Source organism: Telopea speciosissima, chromosome 4 (assembly GCF_018873765.1).
Source record: "Telopea speciosissima isolate NSW1024214 ecotype Mountain lineage chromosome 4, Tspe_v1, whole genome shotgun sequence".
Taxonomy (NCBI): domain Eukaryota; kingdom Viridiplantae; phylum Streptophyta; class Magnoliopsida; order Proteales; family Proteaceae; genus Telopea; species Telopea speciosissima.
Window position 1 is genome coordinate 5,583,105 of NC_057919.1, and position 18,934 is coordinate 5,602,038.

Genomic DNA, 18,934 nt, shown 5'->3' on the forward strand with positions numbered 1-18,934 from the left:
TATATATATATATATATATATGCTCATTCGGGCTTATAGTGTTGTGGAAAATTATCCTCTCCAATTCCTTAGAGTATGGCAATGCGACAGTACTAGGTGGAAATGTCGACACCTGGCAACTACCACATCCAATGGTCCGATTTCATTAGAAAGGATAATAATGTTTCAAGGCTTATGCAATTAGACAGCGATCTCATCTCATAAATAAAACATGGGAAAAAGTTATCTGTCCGGGAGTGTGGCCTACGCCAGCACTTCCATGAGTCTATCTCTCTCCTCTTCATGTGAAATGACACATCTGCCCTCTTATTTTAAGGGGAGAGAGATAGACAAATGGGAGTGTTGGCGTAGGCCACACTCCCATACAAAAAACTGTTTCCCATATAAAACATGCTTTACTCGCTGGCCCTACTTTTTCCTGCATCAACTCGGGAAGGATGCTGGTGCAGTGTGCACCCACAATGCAGGCGTGACTCGTGAGGGATTCACAGATACCCCCCAAGAAATGCCACAGCGTGCGTGGCCCCTGCGCTCCCCCGGGTCAGTCCTCAGAGATAGAGAAGGGCACCTGGATTACCCGGAGGGCTTCTGTGCTCATACTTGCAGGCACAGTCACGTTGAGCTCAATTTGACTAATCTGAACCATTCTTTGATCTTTGTATCCCTATATATATATAAATACCTTTTTTTGGGAATTTAGAGTGGTTAATTAACTCACTTTGAATCGGAGAATCACTATAATTTTCAACTCTAATTTAGCTGGAGAAATCAAGTAATCGACTGGAAGACGAAGACAAATTACAGACTAGAAATGCAAATTAATGGAAAGGATAAATCATAAAAAGGAGAAAATAAAGTTGGAGAAGAAGACTATTAAATCTGTAACGAAGAAAAGGAGAAAAAAAAGAGAGGTTATGGCTTATGGGGGGAAGGATATTAAAGACAAAAGACCGATTTTCCCAAAAACCCAGAAAAGGGAAACGATTTCTTCTTTCCACACACAATAATATATTATTACTCAGATTAAATTCCAAGATAGAGTAGCAATACCCTACTACAGATTTACATGTGATCTCCAGAGTTGGATGGAACCCACCAAGATTACTACAAAAAATGGATTCCAATTTACGAGGTAAAAGCCCTGAAACTTCTTCTTCATTATCATCATCATCAGTGAAATGGAAATACACAATATAACAGTACTAAAACACAAAGACAAGAGCAAGAGAAGAAATACATTAACGATTGTGGAGAGGGTCGGAGGTGTTTGGAACTCTCCTTTTGCTTGAGAAGAACTCATCAAATGACCGGTGAGCCGGCAGCCGCTGCTGGTTCTGGTGCTGGTATTGTTGCTTCTCTTGAACACCAAGAGAATCGATTCCGTGCCCAAGTCTCGCTGCTTCGTTCTTCTCTGTAGCTATCAAAAGGGAGAAAAAGATCAAAACCAGAAGCTTCTGCAACAACCCCTCCTTCAGAGACGATTGAAAGCGCATTTTTGTCACCTCGATTGCAAGCAGAGACGAAAACAGAGTAAAAGGATTATCCACTACCCAGAAACTGGTTATGGTTTACGCCTCTGACATGGAGGAAAAGTAAAGAAGGAAATGGAAATTGATAGATGAAACTCGAGAGGAGATTGGGTCATGTTAGAGAAAAGGTAAAATGATGATAATGAATGCAACCTGCAAACAATGGACATGGCTTACGAGAAGAAAAACACTTTTTTCCTTTTCATCTTTTTTTTTTTGCTTTTTTCTGATTCTGACTTTTCTTTCTTTCTTGCTTTCAGTCCCTGAAATAAGGATTATATTCTCATATACATGTCTTGGCTCTTGTGTGTTTTTTGTCTGTCTGATTTGTATCATTTGTATCCTCTTTCTCCTTTGCTCGTCGGTCAAATAGACTTACTTTTTATAGAAACTTTCAACGGTTCACAAATCCAAAATTCCAAAAAAAATAGGTGTCAAGCGTCAAGCCGGCCAACCCCATATCGGTCTGCCAGACCAAACCCAATCGGTTAAAATCAGATTACCACGAGTCTAATTATAGACTGATAACCAACCAACCAAACAGAAGTGTGTCCATACCCTAATTGAGTTAGTCTTCAGGGAGCATCTAGCTATTGGGTTATGCCACACATATCCTTAAGCGTGCATCGAGATATGTGCAGCACAACCCCACCCTTGGATGCCTCCTGAGCGTGCCTTGGGTGCTGAGCTCCTTAGAGAGGGGCCACATCCATCCATACCCTGGCCTAGGAGCCTCAATTACCTAAACAATCAGGCTTGATCAAGTAAATAGGAATGCCTATTTATTTGCTCAATGTTTCACCAATGTTTTGGAGCCGGTCCAACTAGATCTACTGAGAAGTGTCATCAAAAAGGGGGAAGAATCACAACAATCCAGTTGTTTGTGCTTTTTGAAACACTCAGTTGACTGCCATTGGTCAAACAACTTGTAGGAAGGTTTGATGGTTTTGTTGACCAGTTTAGAAGACTGAGATTAGGTCCCACAAAGTGGATTGAGCCATTGAGGATAGAGATGGGACCGAGATTGCGATTGGGACCCACTTTGAAATGGGATCTCTGCCGTTCGTCCCCTCAAACCAGATTCAATGAGTGGGTTTTTGGGGGGATGAGGGCAGGGTTTTAAAACACGGAATCAGGATCTAAATTGGGTCCATTGATTTTGATCCGATTTTGTTTCAGATCGGTCGGAATTAATTAGATTCCACCTGAATGCTAGAAAACCTCCATGAATCGCCTGCTCCGCAACAGTCTGAATCGGGATCAATCTCGGCCGATTCTCATTCTATTTGGATCGATTCCACCCAAATCCTAAAACCCCTACATGAATTATCCGCTCCGGAACAGTCTGAATCAAGATCCGCCGATTTTGGAATCCCTGATTGATGGTGATTAACTCAAAATCTCACATTTATTTTAAGGGAAAAAGAAGAAGCTTTGTCAGCCACCTTTATCAAGCGTGGGTGTGGTCGCAAAAGGTTTATAAACTTTTTGTCCACTGGCTTTGGACCTAATGTTATGTTCTTGCTCAATAACTTGTCCATTACTCATGACACGAAAAAAAACCCAAAGAAATAAGGCCCACATCAAAGCACGTATAGAGAGCTATTTTAGGCTTTTAATCTTGGGAATTTGGATAGCATGGGCTAAAAAGGTCATGCTTGACAAAGGTTACCTACTATGTTTCTCATGCTTAAAAGCACTTTTTTTAAAAGTGTGGAAACATGTAGCCCATGTCTTACTTTTTGTGTGTGTGTGTGTGTGTGTGTGTGTGGAGGTGGGGGAGAACATTCTATGTGGGAGAGTGTGGCCCCTGAACCCACGTAGCCACATAGGGGTGCAAGCAATAGCATCATGGGGGTGGGATATCCGCCTTTCATACAAGGTGGGGCAGCTCTCCCACAAAGAATTTTGAGTTTAGATTTGCTACCCACATGGGGACGGACGTGTAAGCCATGTTACCAGTTGCTGGCAATCCATCAAGATCGTCAACATTGTCCACCTAGCTAATTGCATCCCCTGAAGCAGTCCCTGAATCTCCAATTCTTGTGGCGTCCTTACAAAGCCATTATCCATTGAAGCCATAACAAATTGAGAGGTGAAACTCATCCTACTATACCCGATCATGGCTCGTGGTTATCATCACAGATAAGAAGATACTCAATCACTTCTGATAATCTCTAGTAAACTTTTAAGGTATTAGGACAGTGAAAACCAAAGGAATCTTGGTCGCCAAGATTAAATGAACAATAGCATCAGAGAGTATGGTCTGAGGGATAACGGAGAATCCAAAGGAATCTTGGTCGCCAATGCCAGAGAAAAGCTATGCATTCATAGTTGGAAAGTTAAGTAGGACTTCTCGGTCCTAATGGAGGTAGGTTCCACACCTCCTTTTCAGTTCATGGCTTTTTCCCTACAGGCAAACGATTTAATTTGTTGTAGACAATTCTAAACTTAATACACTAAGGTGGTCCAAGTGGATAGAGTCCACCTCACAAATTTTATGTTGACCGAGTCTAGCAAAGTATTAAAACCAATTGTGGAACTAATTACCCAAAACTAGTTCCACAACACTGCAGCACCAAGCTTCCTTCCTCTATACCATGTCAAAACCAAAGTTCATTCCAATGCCAATGCTCTTCATCAAGGTCGGGATAGAACTAGCCAACTAGTCTGATGTTGAAATCAGGGTTCTTAAGTTCCTTTTCGTATCACATGAAATCTCCATAAACATAATCTCACAGAAAGCCTCCAGTTTGTACTGCCATTAGAGAGCATCCACCAAACTTCCAGAATCCATGCCCCTCTATTACTTCGACCTCTGTCTTCACTCTGAGTAGGCATCCTCCAAGAAATTCCCGTATCTTCCCCCCCCCCCCCCCAACAAAGGTTTTCAACCTATGCCTCATCAGGCACATGAAAAACAGAAAAGTGAAAAACACAATATTGCATTAGGCTGCTGTCCTTTGATTCCAATAGGAGTTATCACATTGAGAGTTCATGGAACTTCTTGCACCTGTGGTTAAAGGTATCATTTCCAAAATTAAAACATCATTTTTCTGTGCCATTGATCCACTCCACTGACTGGGGGTGATTGTTACAAATATGAAGGTGAAATGGTGAATAAAGATAGCCAACTTGTTTAACAATTTGAAATAAATCCACTATGAAGAAGAACTAGAACCATCCTGATCAGTAATGTTGACAACATAGGTATTTAGTAGAAAAGAAAAAAAAAAAATCAGGGCATAAAAAGGCTTTGGTAATCTTACCAGAAAGGGTGAAAAATGCTCTTCCGAAAGTTCATTTGATCTCAAAGTCACAAGCCTAAACTATAAAAAAATGCTCTCTGCACTTCAATGGACTAAAGCACACCCTGCCCCTGAGAGTGCATCCTCACGGAGAAGAATTGAAAAACAAAAGCCCTTCCCACAATTCACTCAACCTCGTAGTACTTAAATAACAGCCGCTTCAGAGAGAGGACACATCTTCACACATTTTAGCCCTTTGTTGAATGTGTAGACATTGCCAGGCAATATTCTAGCAGCAACAACAGCTCTGTTATAGTGTAGCCTTTTAACAGGATTAAGATCTTTTGACCAAATACCCACTTCATGAAGTTCTCCCTCTTTCCAGCAGATACTAACTGTAACACCACCACGGGCTTTCAAGCCTTTCACACAACCACTTGCCCATTTATCCCTTGGAAGAGCAGGAAGCAAGTACAAATCCTTTTCATTGCTCTGAACAAGCATTTCTGCTATTGCTGCAGTAAATCTGGCATCAACAATAAGAGTTACCATCACTGTGGATAACTAGAAAAGGTTGCGGTTCTTCCAAGTTGCTAACAGTATACAAAGGGTGTACCCAGTGCACAAGGCTCCCGTCACTGGAGCCTGGGGAGGGTCATAATGTACGCAGCTTTACCCCCAATTCGTGGAGAGGCTGTTTCCTGACTCGAACTCCTCGCAATGGAGCAACCTTACCGTTGCACCGAGGTCCGCCCTCCCAAGTTGCTAACAGTATACATTCCCTCTAAATGTACAACAGAGACTGTTTCTTACCCGAAATTGGCATCAATTTGGAATGGAGGGTGTGCAGTGAACAAGTTACTATAAAGCCCCCCTTCAAAGTTGCTTTCATGATCAGGGTCCACCAAGTCAAACAAATGCTTGACCATCCGATACGCATGTTCACTGTTGTGAAGGCGGGCCCACAGAGCAATCTTCCACGTAGTTGACCATCCTGGGCCTTCCTCCCCTATCCAAGGAAAACATAGTTACAGCTTCTATGGTACTTGAGATTTTCTTTAAAATTAAATTAAAAAAAAAAGTTAAAAAGTTTAAGAGTGCAAGCCCATGAGAGATATGACTGCTCCCTATAACTTTTCAGCATGGCCAACACAAGTTGACAGGTCTCAGACACAACCACAAAGGATATGTACCTTTATTACATTTAATTGTGCATAGAGCCAGGAAGTTTATACGATGCAACCAAGTGACCAACTATTTAAGTATTTTGCCATTTGACTAATAAAATGGACAAGATATGTTTACTATATGGTAGGTATTAGTGTTTGTAATTTGATTTCTTTTCACAGAATGACTGTTTGATCTTTTTCTACTTCCACATGCAACTATGAATATATAGAGCTTCTAAACAAACAAATTAGTACTTCTTAAAAGGTACCACCATTGGCTGGGTGGTAAGGTCTCCAGCAATTGATAGTGGAGACCCACGATCAAATCCTGCCTCATTTTTTTTTGGGGTGGGGGGAGGTTGGGTGTTAGTTATCCTTGTACAAATAGAAAAGTTACTATTTGTGAATATGCTTCTACTGTTGAAGAGCTGCTTATCATTGTGTGACTGTTTCCAACATTTAGCTTCTGATGGGTGCTGTGTCACAGTATAACCAGTCTTATAATTAAATGTAGAACACTCCTGGCCGTAGATATCTCCAGGTGAGACCAATAAAGGATATGCCAATAAGGCCAACCCCCTACCCCAAATTGAGCACATTACTTTCATGCGTGCATTCAGATGACATGCTGGAATAAAGAGAACATTGAATTCAGTTTTTCTTTCAAACAGACCTCTTTTATATAAAGTGTAGTCAGCAGCTTTGCATAGGTCTGGAGTTTTCTCAATAGTTATTGTGTGGCCTGGAAACAGGCCAAAAAGATGTGAGAGATGCCGATGAGTCACCTCTGGATCCTGGAAATCTTCTGCCTGTTGTACATAGAAATGTAGGATTAATTAGACCAGCATAGAAAAGACAGTTACATAATTGTAATCATCCATGATTCCAAATGATGCTGCAAGCAAGAAAAAACAAATAAAGATGACGACAATGACAATAACAGTGATACCAATATAATTATCTGATTCAAGCTTGTATATTACCCATTCCATGATGGAACCATCTCTAGCGATTTTTGTTGGGTAAAGCTTTGGCTGTGCTGTTTGAATTCTTTCAACCAAATCATCTTCACTCCTCCCCAAAACCTGTTCAAAAGAAATCCACACAATTAATAAGAATAAAGAAGATATCAAGACAATAACTAGGATCATTTAGGAAGCAAGACAGGATTTAGAATTTTAAAACAAATACCTGGGCAGCAGAAATAACTGCAGAGAAAATCTCCCTTATGATTGCCATGTCCATAGTTGACGAATAGCTCACACTTGCAAGTTTACCATCAGGAGCAATGAATCTATGCTCTGGAGAAGTTGATGGGTTTGTTTCCAGATATCCCCCACGTCCTTCAATCAACCAATCCAACAAAAAAGATGCACACCCTTCCAGCAAGGGATATGCTTTGTCTTCTAAGAAAGCCTAAAAATGCAGAAAGTTAAGCACACAACATTGGGATATCAATAAAGCAAACTATGTTAAATTGATGTTGTATGCATAGGCACTATATATTGCAGCATCTTGGATTAAAGGCAATGTTCATTCTGAATACACAAACAATCCTACTTCTTTCACCACTGTCCAAAAAAAATTCTTCACCAAGAACCTAGAGACAGAGAATGAATAACAGAAATCAACAAAACCTCCTCCCAATTACTTCAAGTTGGCTACATAAACATATTATTCTGCCAATCCAGAATATCTGGGGACACTCTTAAGGCCAAAAGTTTCTCTGATCTGGCACATCCAAACATTTTTCTGCACAGGCATGGCTAGTTTTGCCATGTGGAAGGGTGATCTGGCAATTATGACGGTTCCGTATGTAGAAATTGTTATCCAAGGTTTCTTCTTACTGCAACCAGCCGTTTAAAAAAAAATCCCACAAGTACATCCAAACCAAGACACCACAATACAAGCTAACTAAATGCACCCAAATAAACAGAAAATGGAGAATCGGAAAAAATAAATAGAAATCCAACATAATATTCTTAGTACTTATAGGGCAGATTCACTTAACCAAATCTTAAAAACACAAAAACAAAAACAACACAAAAGATACTTACAAGAAAGTAGCTAATCTTACTTTGTCCATAGTGAAAGTATAATGCTCCCAAAGATGAGTGCAAAGCCATGCTCCACCCATTGGCCACAGGGCCCACAAAGGGTCACCACGATCTGGTGATGTTTTTGCCCATATATCTGATACTTGATGTACGACCCAACCACTTGTTTCATAGTTGATCTGTCAATGTATTGGACAAGAAATCAAGTCTGAACAACATTTGAACACAGAAGTAGAGAAAGCTGTGAAAGAAGAGAACAGTCTCCTTCACCAAAGCAGCTACCATAAAGAGGGAAAAGGTTCTTTCTTAATATTCTAACTACTTAGATTTCAAGCCATGTTTTTCCTCAGCTTGCTACAACCTAAAGCTCTGTTCGTAATTTTGGATGCAACCACGAACAAGTAAAGGATGAATAATCTAGCACACCTATCTCATAGAGCCATGGCCTTCCAAGAAGCATGTTGAAGGAAGAAGGAATGTCAATCACTATAAAATCGACTGTAAAACTAGTAGGCCCAACAATAATATCTGTGATTCTAAGATTACACCTTTTGAGCTTCAAAGATTCCATGGTCCTCACTATGTGGGAGAATAAGCAACCATTCCTTTTCTTTGGATTCTTTACGAATCCCTTGAAAAAAAATTCTTATATCAGTTCTGTTAAGTTCAAGCAGTAGAGAACCTAACAGTTCACTGCTTAAACCCTTACAACTTTGACTTGCTACATGTTATGAACTTTGTTATTAATTGAACCTAGCAAAACTTAACGAATCAAATTCAGACTCCTAAATTAAATTATATTACAAAAGTAAATGAAAATGGAGATATTGTTCATTAAACCACATGAAATATAAGCATAAACCGGAGAATGAAAGAGAATCTTACTCGTGCTGTTTTACTCCCATTGATTGACAGTGAAGAAATGTAATCAAACAAGGGCTCTTGGCATTCTCTTAGGTTGCAATTAAGAGATGGCCAGTAATTCATTTGAAGATTGATATTCAAGTGAGGAGCACAACTGCAAAAAGAAAAAGGAAAATGATGAGATTGCTCTTCAACTTGCACTAATTGCTCCTCCCCACCCCCCCACCCCCTTGGGAAAATTTGAAAATTTGCATTCCTGGAATATACCAGAAAAATGGACAAAATATATCACTGTAGATGTAAACAGAGAAGCAAGGATGTGGGAGAAAAAGAAACCAAATAAATCATAGGTGGAGGTAGAAGTATTATGGTTTTTTACCCTTCCATGACACATGAAGGATTATGCAACAAAGTGAATATCAATACAGAGAAGGTAAGTTAGATAGTTAGGGGAAAGATGTGTACTAAGTCCTGTTGGGTTTATGAGTGAGGTTGCAATACAAACAAACACATCTTAACTCAACCAAGCCCCGTCCCAATTAGCATGAAACCTGACCATAAAAAATCACATAAAAATCATATTTGTGTAGTGAGCCACAATAGTTCAACTATGCTGGTTCTTTAAAGTGCTGGGCAAAACTACCAACAGAAAAATGAGCACAGAAAATAGAATGAGTATTGCCAATTGTTGATAGAATCAGAATACCAGTACATTGAGATGATTTGATCTTGCAATGAAGGTTGCCAATAGGGATGGTGATCAGGAGGACTTAGAGGGTTGGCTAAGGTTTCTTCAGTTATTGGCCCAGCCCAAACCTGCCTATAATTAATAGGCAGAAGGTAGATGTGTCCATGTCCAGCCCATTGATAAATGGGCAGGTTTGGCGGCCCCTAATAAAAACTAAAACGTATAATAAATAATAATCTGTCTTAGTTTCATGGAAATATCATTTTATTACACTAAAATCTTAACTGAGCAACATGCAGCTTGGCAAGTTTGGGCTTGAAGTAAATGGTCAATATATCTCATCAGCTCAAAGTCCATGCCCAAGCCCAGCAACAGTCCAAGTCCGATCACATTTCCAGCTGAGAATTGCCACCCTCAACGATCGATGTCAATGATACGAAAGGGGTGAAATCTAAAGAAATGGTTCTCCAAAAGATAAAAGAGTATGGCATATAATAGATTGGATAGGGACTGTAGTTGTTAAGAGTTCCAGATCTAAATATGCATAGGTTGATCCAGATCCACATACATCTCAGACCAATAGCAGTGAATACATATACAAAACAAGATCCAAATGGATCAAAGATGGACTGGATCTAAATACTTCGCGTCATTTGCATCCTTGTATACATAATGTAGTAAGGATACATCCACATCCACTGTTTTGATGCAAAGTCAACCTGAATTAGCCAATTAAAAACTGAAATCTGAATCTGACACTGATCCCACTGAGATCAAAAGTAGAGAACTAAGGTTGGTAAGATTACAAAATGAATTTCGCTTAAGATAGATGAAATCCGGCAGCATTCATCTATGTAGGATAATAGTGCACATTTAAAATAAGAGAACATTCCAAGCATATTCATATACATTATACACAGATGGTGGTATAAGCATTTAGAGAACATACTCCCAAGCTGGCTCAACATCCTTGTTCCATATCCCCTGTAGGTTTGATATCTGAGTTCCAGGCCTTGAAGAAGAGATAAGCAAATACCGACCATACTGGAATAGAAGCTCTACTAATGAAGGATCCTCATCTGTTTTGAAGGATTTCACTCTTTCAGCAGTTGACACTGTATCATTGCCAATTCTGCGGGCATAAAAATCAGTATTTGAAGACCAAAGCTTCTTCATCCCATTACACTGATCTCCTTTTAAATTCTTGGAGCTTTTTGAAAGCTGCAGAGAGACACGGTGAAAAAGTTGTTGATAATCATCCAAATGATGCACATAAAGTTCAGAGTACGAGATATTCTTAATTGAAGTCAATGTATTGAGAGCCTCTAAACTAGGATCTTTTTTAGATTCTGAAGGCTTGGTGAATGGCCCGTCGAATGAAGATGAAGCCACCACAAGCAAAATAGCCCAATCTGAGCCTTCAACCTTCAATTTCCTATCTTCCACAACCTGTATTACTCCCACACCATCACTAATCTGCAAATCAAGAACTGCAGAAAACTGAATTCCTTTTAGATTGTCATTTGCTTGCTCTTTCGGTGCCATCCTTTTACCAGGACAACTTCCTTCCATGATTATCTGATTCTTGCCATTTACATGCGAACTGTGATGTAATTTGCTATCTAAAGACACTGTAAAGGACAGATGCCCTGACTTGCTTGCAGAAATTTTTGTCGCTATCACCTGATGGGGAAATGAAACATAATGTTCCCTTGTGAATTCCACATCCCCCACAGCATACTTCACCTTCACCGTTGCAGTATCCAAATCGAGCTCTCTCTGGTATGTCTCTACATCATATGCAACATGGGAATCATCAAAGTCTAGCTTGATATCACCTAGAGGCTGGTAAACCTTCACATCACAGAGAGTTGTTAATACATAAGATGCTGGATAAATAACTATGACAATTGAAGCTCAGTTTCTGCAATTGTCGACTAACTCCAGTTTTAGTCTGGTTTAGACAATAAACAACTTCGAAGAAATAATGAATATAGAAACTAGAAATAATTGATGACAATGTTCATTCTCATATACAACTGTGGGAAGCATCAGTCATTAAATTATGGGGTAACCTCTCCCTTAGGGGAAAGATAATTGCATTCCACAGTTGTAATGTTCATGTAACATATCATGAAAATCTCTATCAATCAGTAAACAGGGACAAAGAAGTAACAGTCATTAAATTATGGGGAGTCCTCTCCCTTTGGCTCCGTTTGGTTGCAAGGTGTTGGGAACGAATGCACAACCACAAGAAAGAAACGAAGCAAGCAATCACATACAACACAAGGAATTTAATGTGGTTCGGTACGAATGCTTACTTCCACCCGAGAGAACCAGAGATTTATCACTACGAAAGAAAAATTATCTACACCACTCTCCACCTCACAGTGTTATCTCCCTTACTTATGTTTAGAGTTTTCTCACAGAGACAATATATTGGAAACCCTAATCCCCACACAGTTACAAATTTACCCCTATGCAAGTAATAGACCAAAAACCCGACACAAACATGTACAAGCCCAATAGTAATTATGTGGACCACTACAGAATACAAGACATAAAAACCCAACAATCTCCACCTTGGCTTGGATTCTACAAGCTACCCTTGAGAATACCAGTATTGATGTAAGAATCTGCAAACTCTGCCATTGTCTCTGCCTATCTGCCACACCCAACCAGCATGGTCCACACCCCCGCCTGGGTTGCCCCACACTGCTCACCGCTGCACAATGTGACTTGGATCCACCTCTCCTACTGCTCCAACCTGACCAGAGAGATCACTTCCACTCACAAAATCTGAAGCGGAAGAGACTCGCTTCTTTCCTGACCTGCATGTGCTCACAACCTGAACTATCTACAGCCTTCTTCGTCCATCTGTATTTTTTCCTGAGTTCCAATGGTAGCTCCACCTGTTTCAATACTCCCTGCAAATCTGTACAGATTACCAATCATTTGTCCTTACTCACAACCATGGTCCCTCTAGAGACCCTGAAAACTCCACCTTCAAATGAATATCTAAAACCTCTTGAATCCAGTGTTCCTAGTGAAATCAAACTCTTCCTTAAATCCGGCACATTTCTAACCCCAATCAAAGTTCGCACAATTCCATCAAACATGGAAATCCTTACAGTCCCAATCCTAGCAATCTTGCTTTTGCATTATCTACCATTGTGGCAATACCATTATCACACAAATTGATATATAGCTAATTGATCCCTAACTGAACACATATGAAATGAACAACTAGAATCTAAAATCCAATCTAAAGTTTCCATACGTGATGAAGTAGTGAGATAGACATCTCCATCATTCCAAGACCTTTCTGCAATGGCAACATTAGATCATATACCTTCATTCTCCTTCTTATCCACTTTCTCCTTTTCATCCTCCTTACCCCTTGGGCAATTCCTTTTTAGATGACCTTCCCCCTCACAATAATAACAAGTTATTTTGTGACCTTTTCGATTTGGAGTAACCCTTATACTTGTCAAACTCCTCCAGCCTCTCATTTGATCTGCCTCTACCCAAACCACCACCTATTACTAAGGCATTTTTTTCCTCTGACATCTTACCGCTACTTTTCCGTTGTGTCTCGTTCATCAACAAATCAATAAGAACCTCATCAAGTTTGAGAGTATCCTTACCAAACAACAATATAGTCACAATATAATCAAATGAAAGAGGTAATAAAGCTAATAGGACAAGTTCTTTTTCCTTTTCTTCGATCTTAACATCTAAAGTCAACAATTCCATCAATATTCTGATGAACTCATCCAAGTACACCTCAAATTTCGCTCCCGGTAATAACCGAAGTCCATATAACTGTTTCTTCAAAAATAACTGATTTGTCAACGACCTAGACTTGTACCTGCTCTCCAGCTTTGCCCAGACTTCTTCCGGATATGCCAACGCGATGACCTCAAGAAGAGTCCTATCCACAAGATATAACTAGAACTTGTAGTTCGCTAGATCCCTCAACTCTAGCCACTCATCTTTCCCCATCTTCTCCAGGCTTTCTAATTTCTTCATGGGAGCCTTGATTGTCCCCTCCTACGTAAAAATATTCTTCACCCGTTGTTGCCACAGAGTGAAGTCATTATGGACATTGAAAGGTTCTATGAAGAAGTTTGAACCTTTCATGACCATCCTATTTACCCGATCTTTACCCTCCGTGCCCGCTATCAACCTCAACGAACGTGATCATCGTTTATCTTTCCATGAACCTACATGATTTATACAAGGGAGCAAAATATGATGTTTCACACCGTCCACTATGTCTGCAACCCCAAAAAACCATGGGATACCAAACTCCACCCGTGAACAAGCTCTTCATGCCTTGAGTTTCCATCCAATCATTTTTTTCTCTCTTGTAGGGTATACATACACCCACCTTCTTCACCAAGAGAAAAACTTCTCCCGTACACTCACCTTTTTGCTTCTTCTTTTTTTCCCCTTCAACTAGTAGGTACAATTCCATGCACACCTACTCATTCTCCCCTACATTTTCTTCCCATTCTTTCATACTGTACCGTACCTCCTTTTTCACTTTTTTCTTCCTATTACACTAAGAGTTTTCTCTTCTTCTTCACATATCAGAATTGTACATTGGAATCGTATGTCCAAATCGTACCTTCTTCCACTCTCCTTGTGCATCACTCGTTCCCCAGATCTCCATGCACCACCTATGACGATCTCTCGAACCCCGCTCTGATACCACTTGTTGGGAACAAATGTGCAACCACGAGGAAGAAACCAAGCAAACAATCAAACACAACACAAGGAATTTAACCACTAAATGCCTACATCCACCCTAGAGAACTAGAGATTTTTTGCTAAGCCATAAAAGCTCTCTACACCACTCTCCACCTCACAATGTGATCTCCCTTGCTTATGTTCAGGGTTTTCTCACAGAGACAATATATAGGAAACCTTAAAAACCATAATCCCCACACAATTACAAATTTACCCCTATGCAAGTAATGGACCCAGAATGCAAGACATCAAAACCCAACACTAGGGAAATTAAAGGCAAGTGAAATTTTTTGACCTAAAAAAGAAACTTCTGTAATCATTACTCCACTTGATTATATCACTAACTCTAAATCATTCCATATTTAGTAATTAAATTTCACTTTACAATGCATCCAAATCCCTTGGGTATGAAAGTAAAATAAAATTACTTCTAAAAAGTATCATATACGAAATATGGTAAACAAATTTAAGTATTTTATATAATCATGTTGGGTAATGGTCACAAGAGTTGCTTTTTTAGGTTTGAAACTTTTCACTTCCCTTCCCTTTAATTTCCCTCGCAACCAAACAAAGCTTAGAGAAAAGATAATTGTATGCCACTGTTATAAGTTCATGTACATATCATGAGTATCTATGCTCAATCAGTAAACAAGGACATACAAAGAGATCATATGAGAAGCCACTGGATCCACAGAAGATGTAAAAAAATAAGCATTCTGAACAGACATAAATGAGAAAAAAAAAAACAAAAGAACAGACATAAATGACACCCAAATCAAACAACGAAAATATTTCATACCTGAATTTATGGTGAAAAAGGTTATTACATTACCAGAGATGTTTTCTATCAAGAGATAAAGATCCATTACACTTCAGTAAGAAAAGTAAACTATCAAGGGAAAATTATCCCTACCATGGTTTTAGTGCACAGTATCAGATCGGGTATCGGTCACCTTCAAAACCGATACAATACCGATATGGATCGGCCTGTTTCATACATGTTTGCCCCTGGTTTTCCTAAAAAAATGGCTTTTTTACTGTATTACCCCTGGTCCATACCATTTCACCGATACAGTATCGTCTCTCTCTCTCTCTCTCTCTCTCTCTCTCTCTCTCTCTCTCTCTCTCCTCCCTCCCCCCCTGACATGTGCCCCTTGTTGACAAACCATGCGGTAACCCTTCCCGTGCCCCCATTGGCTGGGCATGGGGATTCCATCCCGCCACCCGTGTTGCGATCCCTTGCCCATATTTCAACTTAAATGAAGTAAAGAAAAAGTAACATATACTGTATTTCATTTGTTAGATGAACTCAGTACAGTCAAAGACAAAAGGAATACGGTGAATTCTATGCAATTTATACACATTATTCCAACCAAAATTAGGGCCTTGATCGGACACCCCTGTTTCTGGTATCACAACAATCTCCTTGTTGAAACAAATACGAAACCCAATTCATATAATCAAATTATCACTACACAGAAGGACCTTAGTTGTTTTTTCTTTCCCCCAAGACATTAATCTTTAGGAGGCAGTCTTTGCAAATGACTGCCATAAGAGTTGTGATATATTGCATTCAACCACATCCACTGAAACAGAATGTAAAGATTCATCTACAAGTTTAACCATAACAAAGAGAAACATACATCGGACGGAGCGTCAGACAACTTGAATCCTGCTTCAGTAGCTTCAGGGTATTGGCCTTTGTCGACTAGTTCTCTGACCTGCGATAGTGCTATTGGAGCGTCAGGGTTCGTATAGTTACCAGGCACCCCAGTCCAGAGAGTGTCATCTACAGAAATTATTGAATCAACAAACCATCAGTCTCGCTTCCAAAAACAAATAAAACTAAAGAGAGAACATATATTACATTTGTTGTCCCAGTTCTTATCCAAACTCCAAAGTCACTCATTTCAAGAAGAATATCGTTTTCTCTTTTACTATTATATATTTTATAAAGTAATGTAGCATGACCTGAAGTAATGAAAGCTCGGAATTGAACAGACCTCAAAGGCTCAAACCCAACGTACTCAAACATTGAATCAAACTAAGACGTGAATCAATCTCTGAATAGGCATTTCCAGTAGGCACAACAAAAAGGCCATATTTGGTTAAAAAAAAAAATCGTAGGCGCAGAGGGAGGGAGAGAGAGAGGTTAGTACCACTTACCATTGAGCTGCAATGACTCGGATGGGACGCCACCCCAGACCATTGCGCCAAGACGTCCGTTTCCGATGGGGCAAGCATCAGTCCAATGCTTAGCGGGCTCAGAGAAACGAACCTTGAGAGGATCATCGTTGCTCATCTCCTCCAAGTTCAGGTTTGGCCTCCACAAATCTATGTCGGTGGTGCGACGAACTAGAACCCACTCTCCGTCGTCTTCCATGGGAATCCAACAAAATGAGAACCGCAACGCAATGAGCAGGGAGAAGAAGGGCGACTTCGAAGACAGAGAAACGGTGATTGGTTAGGATTCGAAATGCATCTCCATCTCCATCTCCGCCCGTGACCATGAACGAGGGCAGAAGGGTGATGAAGAAGAGATTAATAATAAGAAAGAGTGAGAAACAAGAGGTCGGTGGGGGTAGATTTGGGAATGAGATTGAGAAGCAGACACAAGCAAAATGGGCCATCCCTGCTTTGATTTCACACTACAAAGAGTACAGGTAGAGTGCCCCGAGAGTCAGGCAAAGTCTCAGGGCCTTTCACCTGCACCACCACCTCCCTCCAGCCCTTAGTCCTATCTAGAACCCCGACCTTTTCCACCTTTCCTTTCCCTTTTCCACTTTTGTCTTAACGTCTCTTAACTCTCTTAAGTACTTTGCTGCCTTTTCTGATATCCTTCGATTTGCACGTCTTTACTCTCCACCTTTTACTGCATGGACATATCCAAAAGTGTAAACCACCTTCTCCTATAAATAATGATGCTTTTATAGATGTAAATTTTATATTTCTTTTCAAATATAAGGGATTTAGATGTAAAACAAAATGAATTTTTATAATTAGAAACAGAATTATTTGGAGTTACTTCACCAAAAAAATAATTATTTGGAGTTAATTCATGATTACAAAAGTTTTTTTTTTTTAAGTTTCTAAAACAAAGCTTAAGATTTTACTTTTTAACCTAATATTTTATGTATTTAGAATTTGAAATCATTTTTTAATTATATTTTATTATTTTATGCATACTTAAAAAAAATAAGCATCATCTAATCTATGTCTATCATGATTCTAAGTATCGGTATTATATCGCCTAATATAGGCAATATGTACTTGTTTTTCTAATCACCATTAGCGATAGCACGGTACGGACAAGGGGTAAAATGATCCCAAAAAAATCATTTTTAATCGTATCGATATCATATCGATTTTGCAAGGTACTGACACCCATTCTTATACCTTATACTAAAACCATGATGTCCATGCATCTTCTTGATACACCAGGAAGGTAGTACTTTTTTTTTTTTGAATCAATTTTCACCAATTCTGGTTGATTCTATACAAAGACTAGGGTTTAAGGGGATTTTTATTTTATTTTTATTTTTTTTTGTCAGCTCCGATTCTGGCTGAAACTGAAATTCTGATTCAGTTCCGGAATCCTGGTTTTTAACGAAAGACTTGGTTAGAGCTCTGTAATGGTGAATTCAATTGATGGAGTGCAATGGAAGGATGCATAAAGTAAGCTGGTCGCTGATTTTTATAATTTTCAGTTTCCAGCTGGCGCTTCTTCTTCTCATCCTAGTGTGATCTTCGTGACAGTAACGAGATTCGCAGAGGCCCTGGCCTCACGTGTTGTCAGATTTGGTTCCAAATTTATAAAAGTTAAAAAAAAAAACCCACAAGGCATGTTTGTGTTTGCTTTATTCGATAAAAAGATCAACCACAATATTTTTATTTTTTATTTCATGGAAAATCAATTAAAATATGTATTGGCAAAAGGTTGTGTGTACGGTTATCCATTCAACCGTTGGATGAGTCTGATCGTGTACGTAAACGGCTCCTTACCTCCATCCAACGGTTATGTGCACGACATCATGCATTGTGATGCACAGCCGTGCACAAAACCTCCCATTTTGTATTTATTTATTTATTTTTTGATAAAGCCCTTTGTATTCATTCATTCTTTATTAAAAATGTATTCATTCATTAAATGTGCTTATAAGGTTCCAGCAATTTTAATCGGTAGAGTTCTTGCTAATTGTACACTTGTACCAAATTCCCAAATGAATCTGACCTTCACATGGGGATTAAGGGACCTCGACCGCATACTGTGAGCTAGGGCCCACTTGTAATGACCCTTGTAGTTCCTATCAAGGTTTGAAAACTTGGGTCTTGGGATCAACTTAGATTCTTGAAAAATCGAGTCGAGTCGAGATTTCATCAAGATCTCACCGAGTTGGTATATTTTTTTTTTCTCAACTCGAAGCTTCATCTCAGTGGGTTTTAGACCTAGTTTGGGTTTGAAACTTGGTATTCAGCCTATTTTAGGCTATTTAAACACAATGACATTATCAAATTTTGTAAAAACAAAGTCCAAATAGGAGTTTCAGTTAGTGGGAAAGCAGGACAGACACTTACTTATGCTAAAAATCAGGACAGGCACAGGACAAACACACTTTTTTATGCC

General features: G+C 39.4%; 1 protein-coding gene across 1 annotated transcript; it reads right to left on the bottom strand.

The window, feature by feature from the left end:
* Positions 1-4,767: 4,767 nt before the first annotated feature.
* Positions 4,768-16,720, bottom strand: LOC122658595 (alpha-L-fucosidase 2-like). Its single transcript, XM_043853620.1, has 10 exons — positions 16,477-16,720; positions 15,954-16,099; positions 10,505-11,409; positions 8,889-9,021; positions 8,024-8,182; positions 7,138-7,362; positions 6,930-7,031; positions 6,620-6,755; positions 5,591-5,786; positions 4,768-5,303 (listed from the first exon to the last, which is right to left on the bottom strand). Exons 1-10 carry the CDS (start codon positions 16,691-16,693, stop codon positions 4,982-4,984), a joined length of 2,541 nt encoding a protein of 846 aa, XP_043709555.1. The 5' UTR covers positions 16,694-16,720; the 3' UTR covers positions 4,768-4,981.
* Positions 16,721-18,934: the final 2,214 nt, after the last annotated feature.

What these genes read in the sequence shown, in the direction of transcription:
- LOC122658595 (XM_043853620.1), bottom strand. Translation starts at nt 16,693, where the DNA reads ATGGAAGACGACGGAGAGTGGGTTCTAGTTCGTCGCACCACCGACATA. An exon ending in TGTCTGACGCTCCGTCCGAT is followed by an intron (nt 11,410 to 15,953) that starts GTATGTTTCTCT and finishes TGTGATGTGAAG; the next exon opens with GTTTACCAGCCTCTAGGTGA. An exon ending in ATGGTTCCATCATGGAATGG is followed by an intron (nt 6,756 to 6,929) that starts GTAATATACAAG and finishes TATGTACAACAG; the next exon opens with GCAGAAGATTTCCAGGATCC.